Source organism: Miniopterus natalensis, chromosome X (assembly GCF_054644295.1).
Source record: "Miniopterus natalensis isolate mMinNat1 chromosome X, mMinNat1.hap1, whole genome shotgun sequence".
Classification (NCBI taxonomy): Eukaryota; Metazoa; Chordata; class Mammalia; order Chiroptera; family Miniopteridae; genus Miniopterus; species Miniopterus natalensis.
This window is the reverse complement of record NC_142103.1, coordinates 31,722,857-31,745,818: the sequence shown is the minus strand read 5'-3', so window position 1 is coordinate 31,745,818 and position 22,962 is coordinate 31,722,857. Positions and strand designations below refer to the sequence as shown.

The 22,962-nt window shown below is 39.2% G+C and overlaps 1 protein-coding gene and 1 pseudogene across 1 annotated transcript in view; one reads left to right on the top strand and one right to left on the bottom strand.

Moving 5' to 3' along the window:
• Nucleotides 1–22,962, top strand: part of DIAPH2 (diaphanous related formin 2) — a 709,361-nt gene that overhangs the window by 536,820 nt on the left and 149,579 nt on the right. The window contains exon 26 of the mRNA XM_087813361.1: nt 6,008–6,143. Within this exon, the coding sequence (XP_087669487.1) occupies nt 6,008–6,143 (136 nt within the window). The remainder of the gene's footprint in view (nt 1–6,007; nt 6,144–22,962) is intronic.
• LOC107540136 (cytoskeleton-associated protein 2 pseudogene) lies at nt 7,506–8,649 on the bottom strand (annotated as a pseudogene).

Sequence of the window (22,962 nt, the reverse complement as noted above, 5' to 3'; positions counted from 1 at the left end):
AGTGTTTTATGTAAACACGGTTTCCCTTAATCTCTTTAACATCCAAGTGCTTTGAGTGTCTCCATTCTGCAGATGTGGAGGCCAAAGCTCAACAAGATGAAATCACTAACTTATCCAGGGTCGCACAGCTTTTAGGATAAATGATGGGAGCTTGGATTTGAAACCAGGTTTGCCTGACTCCAGGATCCACTTTCCTTACTAATTTCTCCCCGTCTCTATCCCTCAGAAATATCCCAGTGCTGGCCAAGTGCTTCTGTGGTCAGCACTGGGATAGTAGGCCATAGAGACTATGGAAGGAAGGAATGGTTTCCGGTGGGGGTGGTTTTTGTTTCCAAATAATCACATTATGGTTAGAAGATGCTTCCTTCACATAGCCCTGGCGTGAATGAGGCTGGAGTTTTCTGAACCAGTTTCATCCATTTCTTGAAGCTTAATTGGAATAAATGAGAGGTCCTAGTATTTACATGAACACGTGTGTGTGTGTGTGTGTGTGTGTGTGTGTGTGGCATTTTTAGTCCCCATAGCTCTCATTTGTTAATTCTGTACAGCAAGGGAAATAAGATTTTTAATTTATTCATATTTTTCCGCAAGGCAAGAGAGATGTCAGTGAGAGATTTTAAATGATATATTTTGAAGTAAATCCTAGCGACATTATCTGTTATATTTTGCTCCTTTTGTACTTCTTACTGGCTCTTGAAAAATAGATATGCCAGTAAAACTGAGGCTTTTTTTCTGTAAATATTTCTTATCTTGTTTGAGGTTACAACCAAAACACTTTCTCAATTAGCATCCTTTTAACAGAACACAGTCCTGTACATTGACAGGACCCACTCAGTCGGCATTCCTAGCCTCAGAAATAATGATTAATGCTTACTTGAGGATAATAGTACTCATAAGTTAGTGTTTAAAAATGTTTAGTGTGGCTCAACAAATATAAAGTGTTGTTAATCACAGCCAACTATTTAAGGTTGTTTTTTTAAAAAAATCTGAGCTTAAATTTGCTCCTGTTGCTTTTATTTGGGTTTTGTTTATGGGAATTAGGACAAAAAGAAAATATCTCATCCCTCAAGAGAGTTCCCTCCCATCACATCCCACATTTTTAGGAGAGTTAAACCAAGTTTTGAACTGTCTTATACTCTAGTAAAAGTCAAGATTGATGATCTGAAACGTAGTTAAGATTTGCCTTTCTCTTTCAAAATTTTTTCTGAAGGAGAGAGAATTAAACAGGCATGTGGTTCCCACCCCTAATTTTTTTAAGTCAGAGCCAAAGAGTAAAAACACCAAGAGTAATAGGGTTTTCTGTTAAGCATGAGGCCTCTTCATGAAGACAGAGCTGGTGACATCAGGACCAGAATCATACTTCGCAGTCTGTGTGGCTTGAAAAAAGATGTGTCGTTTTAGATGCTTTCATTCATGTTCATTACTGCCAAACCACAGAAAGTACTTTGCTCTTCTCTTTCCGTCTCTTTAGGATCACACAGGCCATTTCAAACCGTGTGCTTGTTTTGTAGTTCAATCTATTCCTGAAACATTTAAGATGTAAACTAATGGACCCATTCCTTGGTCTGTTTCATCGTTTACTATATCTGTGGTTTATGTTGTTTTTGTAGTATCAGTTGCAAGCCTCCATTTCATGTAGAAATCTAACCGATCCACGTCTGCCAGATTTCTTCATTAGCGAGTCTTTGATATTGGTTGATTTATTTCCTTCTGCCCCAAGTGTATCAGTTTAGATAGATATAAATAGTTTTTTTTTTAGGTTTACTCTATTTTCAAGAAATAAAAAGGAAAGGAATATTTGGAGAATGCTACCGAAATGACATGATTCAAGTCCATGAGCCTCGGAATGCCTATCAGTAATCTATATCAACACTGTTGTTCTCAAAATATGGCTTAGGTTTGGGCTTTTTGTGTTTTGGTAATCATTCTACTGTTTTCATTAGATGATCTGAGTCTGTGAAAAGATGCCTGTAAAAAAATTAGCAGTCTTGGGAATAGGATTGCCAGATTTAGCAAATAAAAATAGATGCCCATTTAAATTTGAATTTCAGATAAACCATGAATATTTTTTTAGTATCAAGGTGTCCCAAATATTACATGAATTTTTTAGTATAAGTATATCCCAAGTATTGTATGTGCAATGAATAGTTTTCGCCTAAGTGTGTCCCAAACATTACATGAATTTTTTAAAGTATGGCGTAAGTATAGTATCGGATATACTTATGCTAAAAAAAAAAAAAAAAAATTCATGGTTTAACTGAAAGTAAAATTTAACTTAGTGTCCTGTATTTTATTTGGCAACTCTACTTGGAAGGCATCGTGGTAGTGTAAGTGAACACACGTGGTTCTGGTACTTAAGTAACTGGGTCGCCTTGGGCATCTCACTTAACCTACCTGAACCTAAGTTTCATCATCTCTAAAAAGAGAACAAATAAGTTTCATCATCTGTAAAAAGAGAACAAATAATAGATAGTTTGCAATCTTTCTGTAAAGACCTGAAAATTAAAACACCTGGCACATAATAGATTTTCGTGAAAGAGTAGCTATTATTATCAGAACAAGGAAGAAATACCAATGGAAGCTACCAGGTTTTTTTAGCTTTATAATAACTAATAGCAGTCAGCAGTTCAACAGCCCATTCAATGAATAATAGACGAGTCCACCAAGACGTTGATGACTATTTACCAGATTTGAGATTTGACCAGTAATAAAATATACACAAGCAGTAACCTCCCTCCTCTCTTCTATTACTTTCCTGTTACGTTACTTACCAAAGGTCATATGACTTGTTAGTCTCAGAGCCTGAATATATGTGGCTTTTATACATTATACATATATATATTTTTGCTAAGTCACAATTTTATTTCAATCCTGCCTTTCTCTATCATCAATTTTTAAAATTTTTTATTAATTTTTATTGGGATATAATTTACATATAAAATGCCCCACTTTGAAGTATATACAATTCAGTAGTTTTTATTATATTCACAAGGTTGTACAACCAACACCATTACTAATTCCAGAACATTTTCACCAGCCCCAGAAGAACCCAAATTCATTAGTAGTTACCCCCATTTCCCCCTCTCCCATGCCCTGGCAGCCACTAATCTACTTTCTGTCTCTATGGGTTTGCCTATTCTGGATCTTACATATAAGTGGAAACATACCATATGTGGCCTTTTGTGCCTGACTTCTTTCACTTAGCATAATGTTTTAAGGTTCATCCGTGTCGCAGCATATGTCAGCACTTCATCCATTTATCAATTGATGGATACTTGGGTTGTTTCCATTTCTTGGCTATTAGAAATAGTGCTGCTGCGAATATTCTGGTACAGGTTTTTGTATGAACATGTGTTTGTTATTTCCTTGGGTCGGTACCTAGGAATAGAATTACTGGGTCATATTGTAACTCTTTAACATTTTAAGCAACTCTTTTTCCAAAATGACTCACCATTTTACATTCACACCAGTAATGCAAAGAGTTCCAATTGCTCCACGTCCTCACTTGTTATTACCTGCCTTGTATTATTATTATAGCCATCCAAGAGGGTGAGAAGTGGTACCTCATTGTGATTTTGATTTGCAATTTCCTAGTGATTAATGACATCAAACATCTTTTCATGTACTTGTTGGCTATATGTATATTTTCTTGCAGAAAGATCTATTCAAATTCTTTGCCCATATTTAATAGGGTTATTTGTCTTTTTGTTGTGGAGCTGTAAGAGTTTCTATATATTCTTATTGGAAAAATGATTTGCAAATATTTTCTCCCATTCTGTGGGCTATCTCTTCACTTTCTTGACAGTGTCCTGTGATGGATACAAGTTTTCAGTTTTGATGAAGTCTTATTTATCTGTTTTTTCTTTGGTTGCTTGTGCTTTTGGTATCATATCACATTCTCTTTTCTTCCTTGAAAAATAAAACAAACTAAACCAGGAGTAGAGAGACATGAGCTCTTCTCCCATCCTTGCAATTACAGAAATGTGTGAGCTTAGGCAAGGTCTTAACCTCATTGGGAACTCAGTTTCCACATCTGTGAAAAGAAGCTGGGTTCAGCAGAGCAGGCACTTTGCCATTTTCTGTGAATAAATTATCACTATGAAACCCCCTAGGTTAGTAGTTCTCAGCGTGACATACATTTGGCAGTGTCTGGAGACATTCCTGGTTGTCACAACTGGGTATGGTTGCTCCTGGCATCTAGCGATTAGAGGTCAGGGGTGCCAGTAAACACATTATAATGCATAGGACGGCTCCTACAACAGAGATCATCCAGAGCAAAATGACAGTAGTGCTGAGGTGGAGACACCCTACTCTAAAATTCTGTTTCTGCTATTCCAGCTTCTTTTCAGTGCTAGTCTTTGAGTCTGTCTGCAGGAGCCAGATCATCCTGTGCTCATAACCTGCCTGACGGGGGCAGCGGAAGGGAGAGGTACCAATAATTCTTGCAAGTCAGGAGATTTTTTTGAAAGTGTTTTCAGGGCTCACTAATCAGAAAGAATCTATTCCCCCCTATGTTCATAGCAGCTCAGTTTACAATAGCTAAGATCTGGAAACAGCCCAAATGCCCATCAGTAGCTGAGTGGATAAAAAAAGCTGTGGGACATTCACACCATGGAATACTACGCAGCTGTAAAGAAGGATCTCGTACCCTTTGGGACAGTCTGGATGGACCTGGAGAATATTATGCTAAGTGAAATAAGCCAGGCAGAGAAAGACAAGCATCACATGATCTCGCTTATACGTGGCATCTAAAGAACTTAATAAACTGATAAACAGAATAGACTCAATGACATGGAAGCATGGATCAGACTGAGGAATCTCAGAAGGATGGAGGGGGGCGGGTGGATGGAGGGGGAGAGAGTAACCAAAGAATTTATATGCGTATATGCACAACCCAAGGACACAGACAATGGTGGCGAGAGGGGCTGAGGAGGGGGATGGGACAGGGTGGAAGGGTCATTGGGGAGAAAAAGGGACATCTGTAATATTTTGAACAAAAATAAAATTAAAAAAAAAATATTTTCAGGGCTTTTAAGAACTATTGTCTTCTAATATGAAGAGAAATATTTCGATACAGATACCTCCAGGCAGTCTTGTAGATGTGTTCTTGTTATTGAGTCCTTTTCTTTAGGGTTTCGGGAACAAAATAGTTTTTGTGAAATGGTACATGCTGTGAAGTATATCTAATCAATCATAATGGGAAAAAAGAGACAGAACAGCTGGATGGAGGAAACTTGCAGTTGATGTGTCTCTGTATTAGTGAATTCTCTGACCACAGAGGAAGTTAATGTTATTATTCCAGCTGACCGGTTCTCTTCAACTTGATCCCATACCATCTACTGGAATGTTTGATTCACTTGAGTTCCATAAAAAAATCTATCTAAAGTAAAACAGACAATAGCTTGAAATATGTTTCAGCATTTCTAAAGATCTTGACATGTACTAAGCTATTGAACTTGCAGGTATTTCTTTCCTGTGATAAAGTGGCTGATTATTTCATGCCTTGCACTGTTAGATCTCCTGGATCATAGGTTGATGCTCAACCACTGAGCCATAATTGTTACCACCACAGTCATCACCATCATCACCATTGACTATGTGTTCTAAGCACTTTATAAGTTTATCTCATTTTTCCTCACAAAAATCGTATGAGATAGTCGTGTTTTTTAATCCCCATTTTGCAAGTAAGGGCAAAAGGTACTGTAAAGTTGTAAAATACTCACTAAGCTGTATTTCCATATTACAACTTTTCTTGTATATCAAAGCTGTAAACATTCATGTCCCAGATTTTCTGGCACTAGGTGATGTCAACTAAAGCCCGAGTTATTTCTAAATTGTTTTCAATGTCTTAGGATGATGGGTTTTTCTCAAAAGTGTATGTATGCACCTTGAAGCTGCTATAATACTTTTCCATCTACGCACCCACGTGCATGTGTCGTTTTAAAATTGTACAGCTTCTCCACTATATAAGTAATGAAAGGGTTTTTAACTTTGTTTGTATGTACAGGAAGCAGTAAAAGAAAACAATAAAAGAAAAGAAATGGAAGAGAAGAGTAAGAGGGCAAAACTAGCAAAAGAAAAAGCCGAACAAGAAAAATTGGAACGTCAGAAGAAAAAGAAACAGCTCATTGATATGAACAAAGGTATGCAGTACTTCGATTTTTTTAATGATCTCTAAAGTGAAAAACCAATTGTACTAAATTAATTTTGAATTATAAAGTGAACTGTGTTCTTGGTAGAAAATTTCACAATTTTATTAGTTACTTGTGTCAAATTCACCAAATTACCTGTATTTCTTGTCCCCTTTCACTGAGCACTCAGGCTTTTTGGTAACCAGCTCAAGGTGATCTGTTGTTGAAACAGTCTTTTTCTCTTTGTGTTTTTTGTTTTTACCGACTTATATTATGTTCTGGATGAGGCAGTGGCGAGGGAAGAAGAGGGGGCGAGATAAAGAGAGAAAACCTAGAATTGGGGAGATGAGCCTTAGAGCTCTGATTTTCATTTTGTTGACACACAGCAGCCACAATTAACACTCTTCCTTGGGGGTTTGTACATTTCAAGCCATAAAGGATACTGACAGCACTATTATAAATGGAAAAATGAGGGGGAAAGCAGCCTGCTCAGCTGTGAGCCTAGGAACAAAAGGCTAGTATGTCCATGCAGTATAGAGTAGTTGTTTTGTTGGTTAGCAAGAAGGACCGTAGATTAAAGGTAGGGTCTTTGGTTTTGTTTGTTTTCTTTCTAAAGAAGAGAGGGTAAATGAAGTGATTGGCACCAGATAGCTGCCCCCTAAAAATTTAAGAATGACAAAGCATAGCCTTTGCCACTGAGGGTTAGAGAATTTAAAAACAAAGCAAAATCAGAACTAGATACAAAATAATATGGTCAATATGGACCCCCTGTTTCTAAAGATAGCGATAGTCAAAATTGTAAGCACTGTGTAATGTTGAGCATCTGCTGGTCTAAGACTTTCCCATGGTTGAAGTCAATCCTCATAACATCTCTGTGAGGTAGGTATTATTATTGTCTCATTTCACAGATAAGGAAACTGAGGCTCATAGAAATTAAGGAGCTTGCTCAAGGTCACACAAATGAAAATACTAGCACCAAGATTAGAATCCAAGTAGTCTGGCTGTGGAATCTTTGCATTTGTGAATGCATTGTCAAATAATAATAATAACAAAAAACCATGTAGCACTTACCATGTACCAGCAACTTGACTGGGAGATTTGTATATAGGGTATCCCACAAAAAATGTATGCATACACTTTGAATAATTATAAAGACAGTGTTTTTTGTTTTTTTAAATATTTTTTAATTGATTTTTTTTTTTTTTTTTTAAGACAGGAAGGGAGAGGGAGAGAGAGAGAGTTAGAAACATCAATGATGAGAGAGTCATTGATCGGCTGCCTCCTACACACCCCCTGCTGGGGATCGAGCCCGCAACCCGGGCCTGTGCCCTGACCGGGAATCGAACCTCTGTCTCCTGGTTCCTGGGTTGATGCTCAGCCGCTGAGCCACACCAGCCAAGCTAATTGTAATAATTGTTTCTCATGAGCCCCTTTCCGAATTGTAACATTGGCAGAGGTTCTACCGATGCCTTGTTTCTGGGAGTCTTTGGGTATTATGGGTATTATTGTGGTGACGTCTAAGAGGAAGACACAAAAGTTGTTCGTTCTCAGATGCAGTCCTCACAGATTTAGTGGTAATTGTATTTGAGGCTCTGTGACCCTTCACCATTTCACTGCTGGTGTTTATAAGCTGAGGTTTTGCGGTGTGAGAGAGACTAGTTGAAAGTTTCTTTGTCATTGCAGAGCTCTCATCTTCGACATGTACAGGTTTTCTAAATGAACTAACCTCACAGTGAACAATTTGGATATGATAAGATCCAAACATAGGTTTCTTGAGCATGTTAGTATCTTGCTTTGGTTTTGCTGTGGTCACTTGTTTCCTTTTCATGATTGTTTTTAATGTGAAACGCTTGGCTTAATGTCATAAGTTGACCTTGGGGCTCATCTTTTTTTTTTTTTAATATGTCTTTATTGGTTTCAGAGAGAGAAAGGGAGAGGGAGAGAGAGAGAGAAACATCAAAGATGAGAGAGTCGTTGATCGGCTGCCTCCTGCACGCCCCCTGCTGGGGATCAAGCCCGCAACCCGGGCCTGTGCCCTGACCGGGAATCGAACCACGATCTCTTGGATCCTAGGTTGGTGCTCAACCCCTGAGCCACGCTGGCCAGGCTTGGGGCTTATCTTTAATTGGTGACAACTGCAGAGTTTGATGATGATTCTCCAAATTATGTGTATCAATTGCTGTAGTTGAATCAGTTAATTCATTCAAAGATTTTAAAGGAATACAGTTTTTCCCATTATAGTATCATTTTTGCTCCTTGTAGGTGTAGGGGCACTTTCTTTATCAGCTGTTTTTGTCTTTGGTTTTAGAACTTTTGTCTCTTCTTGGCCCTGACCCTCATATGTCATCACTGTCTGGGTTCTACTGGATAATATATGATTTTCCTGTTTGTATGCAAGAAAAGTTTTTATTTTTAACAGATGTTCCTTGAGTTTTTGTTTTCTTTGCTCTCTGAACACGAACTGGGCCCTGTGACTCAGGGGAAGCTGCAGGTCAAGTGGCACCGCTGGGGTGCTCATCCCGGGGCGAGGTCGCCTGTAGTCCTAATTAAGGTGAAAAGATGCTAAAAGGAAATAACAAGAGGAACAGCATTGCATGTCAAGGTGGAACTCAGTGTCAGTGAGCCTCTCCAGACAGTGTCTCATAAAAGATGCTATTGTTAACTAGGTGTAAGTGAATTACAGACATTCTGAGAGCCTGGGAGGAAGCATGGCAGAGCTGCACAAAGTGTGAATCCATGGGAGATGTGGGAATGAGGTGCAGTCCGAAAGTGATTTAAAGAACTTTAAGTGTGTCCAATGAGAACAGTGTATTCCGCTTTCCACTGACGGAACACTATAGTCTTCCTTCCCACTGAATGCAAGGTGATAGAGAATATTTGACTGCCATTGTGAGATGTGTATTATGTACAGCAGTGATTTTCAACCTTTTTCATCTCCTGGCACACCTAAACCAATTACTAAAATTCTGCGGTACACACAAAAATATATTTTTTTGCCGATCTCACCAGAAAAATAGATATACTTTTGATTCATTGGCACCGGACACCTATTGTTGCATTGGCTATTGTCATGTTTTTATTTGACAGTCTAAGGGGAAAGAGGTCAGTACCCCTGACTAAACAGGTACTGCATGTTGTAAAAATTCTTGTGGTACAGCGACTGAAAATCACTGATGTAGAGTGTAGAAGAATTTCATGCACATGTGACTAGAGATGCACACCATCGGAACCAAGGATCTTACCTTTAACCAAGAAACTCAACCAAAGAGTCCCTTGGGTAAAGAAAGTTCCCCTGAAAATTACAATTTAAAAAAACACATCTACTCTTTCTGTAAATTTCAATTTCAGATCAACTTCGCAAATTGCAAACCTCTCTCCCGTTTACAATCTCTTCTGTGATCCTGTATAGTTGATAAGTAACAGTAGTAAGATAATGTTTATCTGGCATGCAAAATTATGTCCATCCGTCAGGGAAAACTATTTCATAATTTAATTACTCAGAAGGATAGTAGAATGAAGCAAGCACAAGAGGTTATTTATGTAATCCAGGTGTGGTCGGCTGAGCTCAGAATTAAGTCAAGATATCATGCCAGCCAAGCAGCCGGAGAATTACATCTTTCAGCTTAAATCTGTAAAAAATACCACATGCAAGGATCCATTTTGAGAGACTTGGGGATCAGGAGGCAGAGGCCAGGATAAGAAATAGTGTATTTTTAATGGTAAAGGAGACAAAAGGCATGATGATATGTTAAAAAGATCGGCCCTGGCTTGTCCATCTACTCTCCTTATGCCAGTTCTGCTCCTTCATCCCTTCATGCCCCGGTTCCTCACCTGTAGTGCAGGGTAATGGCATTTACCTCCTCTAACGCAGTTCTCGTGAAGACTAAAGGAGATCATTAAGTACAGTGTATAACACAGGGCCTAGAATATACTTGTAGCTACTGATAATGAGTCATTTTGTGCAATTGAAGAATCTCAAGAGAGTTCAAGACCTGCTCCCCACCCTTATGTGGTTTAGTTTTATCTGAGAGATGCGTAGGGGCTGAACACTGTTTTCCAGCTGCCCGTCTTAGGTTTACTGCCTATAAATCAGACTGACAAAGGATGGATTAACCAGAAAGAAAAGTTTATTTAAAGCATGCATTATACCTACAGGTGGGAGCGCTCGGCCATGAGTACCTCAAAGGGGTGATGAGAACTTCAGCTTATGTAACGTCTTCACAACAGAACAATTCATTTGAGAAAATTTTAGATAAGACAAGGGAGAAGGCTTTTGAGTTCTTAGAGGGGCAAATCGTTAGATGGTAAATGTATGGGGGAACTAATGGGGGTAAGGGCTAGTTAGTAAGGTTTTGTATATAGGGCCTCTGGTGCTATCTCTGGACTAATCAGGGTCTATCGGAGTTGTTTCTCGTGATTAACCTCTGTCCTTCCTGGTACAGAGGAGATGAGGGACACCTTTACAAGTATATGTCCCGCTTGTAGGCAAATAGGGGGAGTGCAGAGAGCTTTTCTTGTATTTCCTTCTTTAATTGCCTTCAGCTTAGAATAATCCTTATGCCAAAGTGGCACATTTGGGGTGACATATTCTGCTCTCCTTCAGGTGGAATAAACCCGAACCAGCGCGAACTATAAACTGTGTACTGATAGATAACAGATTATTTAGAACTATCTTAAAGGAGAAATCAATGAAGTCTGGTAAAATAACGTAAGGCTTCATGGAAAAGGCCAAATACAGTCTCAGGGCCTATCAGTAGAACTAGACACTGAAGGATGGGCAGTATTCGGCTAAGCAGAGGTGAAAGCGGTCAAGTAACACATCAGCATGTAAGGCAGCAGGCCTGATGCAGGGTATGTTGAGTGGCCCACAGGAAAGCACATCAAAATGATTAAGAGGATATGTCTTAAGTTCAAGTCCCAGATGCACAACTGACTAGCCATATAATCTTTAATAAGGTATTTCGTCACTCTGTGCCTCAATTTCCTCATCTATAAAATGGAATAATAGTACCTTCCTTGTTATTGTGATGGCGAAATGAGGTAATCCACAGAGACTGTTGTTATTTATACTCTAGTCTATCAGTTATGTTGATGTCTTTGGTCTCTGATAAATAGTTCAATGTTCAGTAAATATTTTCTGACATCGTCACTGTTTGCATTGTCATTGCAGGGAAGGGTTTAAATTGGAAAACTGTCGCAAAGGTAGGAAGATTATTGGGAAAACTGTGAAGAGCCTTTCAAGTCAGACAGGGCAGTGGTGATGAGGTGGGAGAGCCAAGGTGATTGTACGAATGAATCTGTTCCAAGGTTCCCAGGGTAGTGAACCAGAAGCACCAGAAAGGAGAGGTGAAGACAAGGTAGATGTAGCCAGAAAAGGACAGTGAAAGGTGAGAAGAAAAAAAAACGAAGAATTAGCTCATACCTTATTCTGTCTTCGAAGAAGGCGTTTAAACCTGAGGCAGTTTAAGAAGGTAGTAACAGGAAGGAAATTTTCATAAAAGAGATGGAGGGAAAGGCAGAGGGAGTTGCAAGCAACGGGTTCACTAATAGCCAAGACTTTAAAAAAAGAACAGCTTGTTTTACCAATATATAATTATGCATTGATGTTTTTTGACATAGTAGGTTATTTCATTCATTCATCCAGCATTTATTGCACCATTTCCCAAATAATTATAATTAGAACATGCACAGTAATACACTATTTATTTAAATGTAAAATTGAAAAAGCTAATTTAAATGCAGCAAGAAATATGCTAAATCAATAAATGTACTCTAAAGTGTGTAATATATAAACTATGCAAAGTACTTGGTATAATCTATGTTCTCCAACCTTTGATTATGTTAGTATAGATGATAATTAACTTAGGGACTACCAAAAATAAATTAATTAATTCTGTAGGTAGAGTAAGGAGGCTTACCACATATTTGTAATATTTGTGAGTAAATCTCTTTTCATGTTTATGGAAGTCAGCAAATTAATTACAAGGACTGGTAAGAAGCAATAAAAAGAAATACATTTAAAAAAGGTTGTTTTGAGTTTGGAAACTGCAGTGTGTTTTGTATGCAAATATTATTTAATCAGGAACAGGTTTGCTCCTCCTCCTGTAAGATTATATGGAAATTAGAATTGCCTATTTACTTCTAGGGTGATGATAAAGAATGATCTACTTTAGTGAGATCTGATGATAAATCTGTCTTCTGAGAGTGAATTAGCAAATTTTAACCAATAAACCTAAATAATTAAACTATGATTAGTGGTGGAGAGCAATTTTTTTCCTCTGTTTTCTAAGTTTTAAAATAATTACATCTTGTAAGTAAATGAGTTCATTGTACATTACATTATTTTAAGCTGGATAGGTCAAAACTGTGTTTCCTAATGTCATGCCCCAGACGTTAAATTACAGTAACCAAAGTTATAGATTACTACCCATAATTAATGGAATCGATCCCAGTGGTATTAAAGCTCTCCTGAGAATATAAATTACTGAGACAATATAGGCACCATCAATCTGGCCTATTTCACAAATGCTTATGAATGGCTCATAGATGCAATTGCAAAAGCTAAACAAAGTGTGTATGCTTTGTGGACCTAGAAAAGAACCATTAACCTAATAAAGCCTTACCTATGAAGGAAAAAGAATATCTGGTTGATATTTCATTTATTTAAATTGCCTTGCTGGCTCAGCCGGTGTGGCTCAGTGGTTGAGCATCAACCTATGAACCAGGAGGTCACAATTTGATTCCCGGTCAGGGTACATGCCCCGGTTGCAGGCTCAATCCCCAGCAGGGGGTGTGCAGGAGGCAGCCGATCAGTGACTCTCTCATCATTGATGTTTCTCTCCCCTTCCCCCTCTCCCTCTGCCTCTGCCTCTGCCTCTCCCTCTCCCCCCCTTCCACTCCCTGAAATCAATAAAAACATATTTTTAAAAAATAAATAAAAATAAATTGCCTTGCTCCCTACATTAGCAAACATTTCAAGAAATATATGTTTATTCACAGTCAGAATTTTTTCTTTGTTCTCTAGGTTTGTTTTCTCAGTGGGGATTTATGGGGCTTTTTCCCAAATAAAATTATTCAGCACGGTAAGGATTTGCCCAGGTCTTTAGAGCTAAGATATTTAGTATAAATGTGGGGCTTTGTTATTTTAATGAAACACCCTTTGCCCCGCCTGTTTTAGGCAACATCATGCCATAGTGCTGCCAGTTCATTCAATAAACACTTCTTGAATTTCTGAGGTTAAGTACTGGGGTAAGGGATTGAGGTGTAAGAGGAGCTCCCACAATAGCAGCCATCTGTGATAAATCACATCCTGGTGCGTGATTCTGATCACCCCTGTGACATGCTATGTCAGACACATCTTTCAGTGGGTTAGCATTCAGTTGAGATGAGTTCAACCCTTTTCCTCTTGGAGCCAAACAAGCCTGAGTTCAAATTCTGACTCTACACCCTAAACTGTGTAACTTTGGGCAATTCACCTAACCTCTGTGACCCTCAGCTTCTTTGTCTATAAAAATAGGGGAAAGAATGACACCTGCCTCCTAGGATTTCTATAAGAATTAAATGAGCAAATACACACGAACCTCTTAGCACTTGCCTGGCACATGGTTAGCATTTAAGTGTTAAATGTTGTTAGCCCATTAATAATAATAGTTATTTCAGTGAACACATCAAGGAAATCTATTAATGGCAATAATCGCTACAATAAAATCTTGGCTGACTAGAATGCCTGGGGAAGAGATGTTTTGATTAATTGGATTTCGTAATTATATAGAAAGCTATGTGCATATCAGTCTTCATTATCTGTAATCTTTCTGAACTCTATTAGTCTGAACCCCCCCCTCTCACCTTCCCCACCCCCTCCCAGTATTTCTGGCTTTACATTTTACACAGATGAAAATGTGCAGCATATAGTGCTTAAATTTAATTGTGTACAGATCGCCTGCATACAGGGTATAGATCACTGGTAGATCACTAGGACTTTATTATGGTCTCTGGACCATTCTCAGAGCACCGGCAATGGTTGCGCACAGGCACCTTTACATATGGATGTATATGGGCGTCATCTGTACTAGTTCCAGAATGCCCTCTAGGTTAACTGAAGGTGCTAGTTATTTTTTCCTGTAGCCTATTTGAGCCACTTACCACTAGTAATCTTTTCCTGACCTCATACTGAAATTAATTAAATTTCTGGCATCAGCTCACTGGAAGTAAGTGCTAAACTCTCACTCTGTCTGCATTAGCAGGAAAACATTTTTCTACATCGACTAAAAATATTCTTTTAAATAGGAGACAAAAATAAATATGTGAAACGAGATAGGTAATACACTTTAGATCTCATTAAGAGTTCTTACATTCTAAATTCAGAAACTCAGATTTGCAAGCTCGATCAGAGCCGTCTTCGGTGTGTTGAGCATTTAACAAGGTTCCATCAGTTCGCCTGTGGAGGGTGAGTGGTGCTGGCGGCTCCGGATGGGGCTGTCCTCTGCAGAATGGGCTCGTCGCCATGCTCGCCTTATGCAACCTCCCTAGGCAGAGAGAGGCCCGTGAAAATACTGGAGCGGGTGGGTGAAAACAATCAAATCAGCTCCATAAGAAACGGCCAAAACACACTGTAGGTGGCCTCATCATTTATTAGAAACATGCTTTGGTTCCATATTTTAATATTCTAATTCTTACTAGAGAGAAATGTCAAATACCAACACACAAAGCTGTTATGTACCAACATCGCAATTAATTTGGCGCCGTTCTCAGTCAGATGCGTTGAGATTCATGTCAGTAATTACACCTAACGGATTCATAGAACCAACAAACTGCATTGAACCCAACTGCGTCTCTAATGATTTTTTTTTGGATTTTTTTTTTTTTTTTTAGAAAATTGTATTCGTTCCACCCACATTGAATCCCTGAGCCCCTGGGCTGCTTCAGAATCAGCGCAAAATCTATTGTTACACTAAATATGCAAAAGGCTTATTATGGAAGAAAACCTTTCAGTGATTTTTAATTTAATTCTACACGTATTTATTGAGTACCCACAGCGGCTGAGCAGGGGGGACACACCCTAATCACAGTATTGTGGTCTGACAACTCAGCACTATTAACCTACTTAAGGGGTTACTGCCAGCCTTTCTCCCCCTCTATGTGTCCCTTTTGTGGGAAGTAATGGCTCTTGCTGCGTATGTATGTACGTGTGCATGTTTCCATTCACACAGGACTGTGTGCAGCATAGAACATCTATCTTTGAATTTTTCCCCATATTTTTATATATGAAACTTATTTTTTTTATGTCTAGTCAATCCTCAGTTGCTCCCTTCACACATGAATGATCTATAACTGTAACAGACTGCCTTGACTAATCAGTGGGAATAAATAGGGGGAAAAATCCCATATCTTAGTTTAAGTAAGCAGTTATGCCTTTGTTATAATGCTGTTTGAAAAGCATTATAACCTAATCCTGGAGTATTGATTGTCATCTAAATGAACACTGGATTTCATATGCTATTTCCTAATAGCTCAGAAGATGATGGTATGATTCATTTGGGAAGCAAAAAAATAATAATCCTTTTAAATGTGCAATTAACTATGGATGGCATAATACTTTTATTTGTTTGAACCAGTGTTGGAATCTACTTTAAGTGCACATTGTGTTAAAAAAAAAATTCTCTTTTCATCAGAGGAGATATTTCAGAGCTCTTGAATTTGATTGAGCCTTTTCTGTTTGCCGAGCCCTGGGCAGGCCTGCCTAGGAATTACTTGGAGCATCGATAAACAGGATGGAGGTGGGGAGGCTCAGGGAGCCACAGGCACAGCCCTGCTGGGTGGGCCCAGGTGCTAGGGTGCCCTTTTCAGATCCACATGATTCCGTGGTAGAACTGCATTCTCACAGTATGCTGTGTTAGACTGTGTTGTAATCTGAAAGTCAAAATACATTGTTTTGTTTGAATGTTTAGTCTTGCATTTTTATATCATAACCCCCATCTCAGTTTTTAAGCTAATAATTGATGTAGTTGAGTGTCTGAAGTTGAGGAAGTTTTCCAAATTCCCCGGTTATCTCACCAATACCTGCGCATTCCTGGTTTGATTCGTTACCTCCTTTGATTTTCTAGAACAGTATTTCTGTGGAAGGAAAATGTGTTCCCTCTAGTCCTCTTTTGTCAAAAACCCTTTGCACTTGCTTTCTTTTGCCAATTGAACCTTTTTTGAAATGCATCAGTAGGGAGAGCTTGCCTAGCTTTTGCTAGACAGGAGTAGCTGTAGGTGCATTTAAACAATCCAACTGGAAAAGGGGATTTTTTTTTCTCTTTTTATTTGAAAACAATTGAAAATGAAAGGTGTGTGTCTCAGGACAGAGTGTTTAACCGACCTAGTTCTACTGAAATTCAGTATGGTATGTGAAACTGCCTCCCCTGTGTCTTCCCCCATGCTTAAAAAGAAGCTTTCCTCGTTTGAGGCAATGGGTTCTGAGTCAGAGCTCTAGCTGGCGGAACCAGGATCCATTATGTTGTTAGGCCTTGTTGTATTTTTCTTTGCATCTCTTTTTTTTTCATTCAGAGAGTCAGTGCAGCCTTGTTCTAAGGGCTATCTGATCATATAATTTTTCAAATATTTTTTTTCCTTGATTTTAGAGACAGAGAGAGGAAGGGAAAGGGAGGGTGAGAAACATCAATCGGCTGCCTCCTGCATGCCCCCTACTAGGGATCCAGCCCACAACCTGGGCGTATGCCCTGACTGGGAATCAAACTGGCAACCTCTCGGTGCACAGGATGATGCTCCAACCAAGTGAGCTATCCGGCCAGGGCAGTATCTGAGGGGATATGGAAATCGAGCTATAGAGATGGACTATGGCTACATTGAGCTTTAAGTGTAACTGCACTCCATCCCCTACAGTATATACATCCTGTACTTCTAAGTAATCTAGGGTAAACTATTTGTGGCTCAAGCATGTTGAAAAATAGCCATTTTCACTTGAGCCACCATTACAGTCGAAATGAAACCCCCAAAACGTACCTCTTTCCTTGCTAGTAGACAAGAGGGTGGTGGTGAGGGGTTGCAGCGCAGTGCCCAGCCTATCTGCCCTTGTCCCCTGCCTCATTTTAAAACCCCAGAGGAACAAAGTAAGCATCTTTATAAGGAAATGTATGGGTTCTCTCTTTTAAAATCATAGATAATTATAACCTTAGGAAAAGATATCTTGTGCTCTGGACTTCAGTAGTTAACACTTCTGAAGGATGCGGCTCTTTAAAGACAAAGCAACTAGGGAAAACCACAAGTCTGTACTCTTGAGGCGCCATCGCAAACATTTACGCAGACAGTAGTATGTCTTAAAGAAAAATGTGTTATTTATACAGAAAACAAGGCCATATGCAGGGTTTTGCTTTGTTTTGAGGGGGGAGTATAAAGCTACCACAGTTGCTTGTCTCACAAATACGGTAGGAAAGCAAATCTGTGTGGGGAAGCTGACTATCTCTAAATCTCTGATATGCAAGAAATACCAAGTTTCAGTTCACAAAATGTAAGTCCTTTGTTATAAGCTTCTTTTTTCCTGGCCTGTGGGCAGTTTCTGAAGCTAGTTTCTGATTGCCCGGTAATGCTTTCCTGCGATTTTATCCATAAAACCATTCGGGATTGTCGCACTGTCACACTCTTCCTGGTGGGTGACATCATGGTTTGTGAGCAATCTGATATATAAATAAGGTGGTGAGAACTGCCTCAGCAATTCAGTTTCTATTTGAAAGGAATTAAGCAGTCTCTCTGTTTTCTTACATTTCCATCTACTTTGTGTTTTCACAACTATATTAGGCACTATAGGAGGGCCTCATTTTGCTTTCACTTCATATCTAAAAAAAAAACCATTTAGTCGATTCAAGATCTACTTGGAACTGCAATACCCCGTGCATTATAATAGACCCTCCTACCGTATATGTTTTTGTCACACCAGAATGTGCTTGCTGTTCGGTGATAGCTACTAACTACTAATTTTCTGGGAGCAGTCCAGGAATGCTTCAGTGGGATGTCTTTATTTTCACTGAGAGTAAAGGAGTGTTTCTCTAGGAAGAGTGATAGGAAAGAATATGTCTGACTTTGACCTTAATTCTTGGCTATGTAGACACGATGTATTCAGAGGTGTCTGGTGGGCTTTGGGAGGTATGGAAATACATGTGAGGTCAATGAAACTTTACTTCAGTTCAAAAGTGAGTGTGGTATGGTCTTATTAGATGAACGCATTAGCAAAGATGCCTTTTAAGTATACCAAAGGTTACAGTGTATGTATAGTGCATGTGCATACGGACACACGCATACTTCTTATTACATGGACTCCCACAAGTAAATGGCTATTGGTATGTCTGCGTAATAATCCAATTGATTATCATAACTTATTTGTTTACTTTCGTAAAGTGTTTAAAACTAGCTAGAAAGTTGCATCGTTTTGATATCAGGGTCTTGCGTGATCCACCTTAGAACAAGGCAGTCCGACAGCTACAGTGGGGCCTCGGTTTTTGAACGTCTCCGTGGGCGAGCATTTCAGGTTACGAACGCCGTAAACTGGGAGGAAACACTTCAGTTTCGAACAGGCCTTGGAAGTCGAACATGCCCCTTGGCTTCCGCTCAGAGCAAAATCCCTGAGGCCCAGCTGTTGGCTGTGGATCCCTCGGTTTGCAAACGTTTCCGAACTCGAACGGGCTTCTGGAACGGATCACATTAGAAAACCGAGGCACCACTGTGTTTTCAGACAGTGTTCATTTACACATACTCAGGTATTACACTACAGACCACCCATCTAGAATTACTCTTTCTGCCAGAAATACACCCTTTAGACTTTCCAGTGGGTGACGATGGCAAACGATTTGGGCAAAGCTTCTTTAGGAACTTTCTGGATCTAGAGAGAATCAAGCCTTGTCCCACCCCTACCCCCAGGGCGTGGGACCTTTGGCCGTCATGCTGACCTCCCAGGAGCTTTCATTGCTAGAGCTCCATCTCACCAAAGCTCTTCCTCCTATGGCCACACTCATTGCTCTGTGATTTCCATCCCCAAGTTTATGGCCAGCCAGTGTTTCATTAGCATTTCGTGCTCTACCTGGTTTTATTTTCTGATTTAAGGCTTTACATAGTCTTCTTAGACTCACTTTAAGGTCACAACTTTCTGAATTTTATCCTGAATCACACACCCTCTCTGCCCCCTACCCTGTTCCTATGGCTACCTGCCCCTGTGCCTACCTGCCCCTGTGGCTGCCTGCCAGGCCGATGCACTGCCATCATCAGCTTGAGTCTTCTTTAGGAAGGACACTGCTGTTCTCTGCAGATACCTTGTGACACTGCGGCAGGTGCCTCAGAAACCCTACCAAGGTGGGTGGGTTCCTGCACTTCAGATTCGTGGTGTTCTCCTAGGGCAGTGGTTCTCAAAGTGTGGCCCCAGGGCCAGCAGCTTCAGTATAACTACTGAATAAGAAACTGGGTGAGAGTAAGGAGAGCAATCCGTGTTTTAACATGCTCTCTGGGTGATTCTAGATGCACATTGAAGGTAAGAACCCTAAAGTCCAATGACTCAACTCACCTTTTACAGCTGAGACACTAATAATAGCATTTGCTCAAGGGCATGGAGCTAAGTTCCATTCTAAATTGTAGAGCCTGTCTCCGCCCACTGCTCTACTACACTACTGCACATTGCTAGTGCTTAAACTTGTTTTCAGTCATTCAAATTTGGTCATGACACATTATTGTGCATATGAAAGCAAGTGGCTTATGCGCCAAGCTTTGTATTCCTATCATTTTTGAACCTACTGCCAGTGACGGGGTCAGTCAGAATCGAGTCGTTTTCAGCAACAAGGTGGTAGGATGTCCTTGGCATTGGAACTTTCCAGGGAACTCAGCAGTGTCTTTGTGTTGTCCAGAGTGGCTTTGATAGACGGATATCGCCGTGTTTTTGAAACTACAACATACAAAAATGAACTCAAGCAACTGATTAACTAAGGAATGCTCATTTGCACTCTGTGTGTTTGTGTTTAGTTTGTAAAAATGAATTACCAAAAAATTTCTTAAGGAGCAGTGTCCCTGGTATGTTAAAATAGAATTAGTTGCCCTGGCTGGTGTGGCTCAGTTGTTTGGACATCGCCCCATGCACCAAAAGGGTTGCGGGCGCAGTCCCCGGTATGGGGCATGCAGGAGGCAGGCCATCGATGTTCCGCTCTAATATTGATGTTTCGCTCTCTCTCTCTCCCTCTCCCTTCCTCTCTCTAAAAATCAATAAAAATATTTTTTAAAAGAAATATATAAAATAGAATAGAATTACTTGTGGGGAGGAAGTAGGTGATGAGTTACATGACTCGTTAGGAACACATCTATCGAACAGCAGGTTTACCTCGTATTAGTTATTATTTATTAGTATAATTGTTCTATAATTACCCTTACTTGAATGTACTTTAAGGCCTTCTGTTCCCTCTGGATGGATGTTCTCGTATATTCTCCGGATAGTAAATCAACATGTCTGAGTTTTCATTTGTTCCAGTTTGATGTCTTTGCCCCACATACCCTCATGGACCTGAACTTAGAGGAAAGGCGATCCAAAGCTACTGTTTCAGTTTTTTAACGTTTTCAGTTTTATTTTCAACAGCCAAACAGTTCTTTTCAATGATAATTGGAGCATTGAGACAATTATCTTACTAAATCACGCTTGAGTGGATTTAAAAAGTTAGCTCAGCCTCTGAAGGAAGCGACTTAACCACTGGGAAATTCTTCTTTGATATAATTTTGTGAATGTTAAAGAAAAGAAAAGAGCATTAAGAAATTATCAGGAATAGTAACTACTACATCATTTGAAGACATTGTAATCTGTTTCAAATGTTAATAAGAAACTCGTGACAAATGGGCAATCAAGACAGTTTATTATGTTGCAGATGGGTTTTATTTTTACCAGCATTGGCTACATAATTTGCAGGGCTCACTGCAAAATGAAAATATGGGCCTCTTGTTCAAAGACTGTTAATTTCAAGGTGGCAGTAGCAGAGCATTAAACCAACTCCCGTGCCCTTCTGGGCTGGGGCCCTGTGTGATTGCGCGGCTCACAAGCCCTGTGTTTTGCTTAAGTGACACAGTTAATGAAAGAAGCAAAATCCACACCCCTTCCTTCACGGAACAAAATGAACGTTTTAACTTGAATAAAAGTGAGAATCTCTTAATAGGAATCTACGTCTAAAAATATATATATCTTCCTGCAAGTGACCTCCTTTATTTATTTCAAAATGTCTATCTTTTCCCATCAATTCCAGCATGATTTCTGTAGCAAATAAAAAGAGGAGCTTCTCCCTCGAGAACTACTGTCAAGAAACTATCTTACTCAGCTCTCTTCTGATATATTAAGAAATAGTTCTCATCTCTCTTAAAGGAGATTTGAACGTTTTCCTCTGATGAGTACTTTACATACTCTGAGCAAACAGCTTCAAATTTCTCACATATTTCGCGGAAGAGTTTCCTATTTCTCTTTTTTAATCCCCAGCGGCTTCAGGTATCATATCTACAGAGAGTTTACATAATAGGGCTTAGACTGTTTCATTCTGCAGCATTATCTGTTTTCAACTGATGCTGAGTTCACTTAGAGTTACAGCAGTCCTTTGAAATGTGTTTTCTGTCATATGGGTTTCGTAAAGCATTAGGGTGCTCTCGAGATGATCCCGGCCAGTTCCCTGCCTCAGGGTATGCTCATCCGTGACTCTGTGAGACAGATGGTTAGATGGCATGTTTCTAAATGTCCCAGGAGAGGGCATGTGTGGTAGCACCAATAACCCTTACATGGGGAGGGTTGTCCAGGGAGACACCAGCTGCGCCTGTGGTCCTCACCAGCCCCATTGTCCTCGAACACAATCATTATTCTTCGTTTTATTTGAATTATTTGATGTGTCTTATTTCTTGACTTCAGGCAAAGTGTTTTATTTCTAAACCTACCCTTAGTTATATTCTTGTTGAGAAAATACAAAGCAGAAATATACTTTTCTAACCAGTATATGCCATCATGTAAAACTCTTGAAAACTGTCATCACATTTGGTTCATTTGTCAGTCCTTTTCGATACATAGACATATCTTGTTTAATCGTTATTGTAGCATATGTTTCTCCTTTTTAATGAAAAACTATAGAATTATGCAGTTTTTCTTAAAAGTTCACCGATTTTTACATTTCGGATGCTCTTTAGTATTCAGTATATTCACAGCATGCGCAGAGTTCCCCTCACCGGTCCACTGGCTCTAAAATTTATTAGAATAATTTTATTTACCGTATGTTTATGTCATATTGGAAATGTTAGGAGAAAAATTGAATTTTGAATGTGAAAGGTTCTTTCTTCTTTTATCAAAAGGAAAAAATGCATTCTCTGACATTAATAAAAGTCAGGCTGGCGTTCTCTTTCAAGAAAGCCACTTAAATGACAAAGAGCATGAAAAATGTAATTAGATATTTGGATGAACAGAGTTGGTTGGTTTTCTTATCTGATAAATTCTAATGCACAAAAATAAAATAACAATTAATAAGAAGTGCCAATGTGGCAGATATATTTGAAGCAACCGTCATTATTTCATGTGTTAAATAAATTAGACATTTTTGCAAATATTGCTGAAGCTTTCTCTGAAAAATACTCTAATGAGTGGATGTGTTTATTCAAGTCTCAGTGAGGCACTGGCTGTATCAAGGTTTTGGAAAAACAAACATGTATTCTCTATCTCTCAGTATATTAACTAATCTATAAAGGCTTGACATTCATTAATGCTTGCCAAGGGGGGAAAAATGAGTTCTAGAGATTGCTTTTTGCTCAGTACTGCATAACTTACTTTCACCAGTCCTGCTTAAGC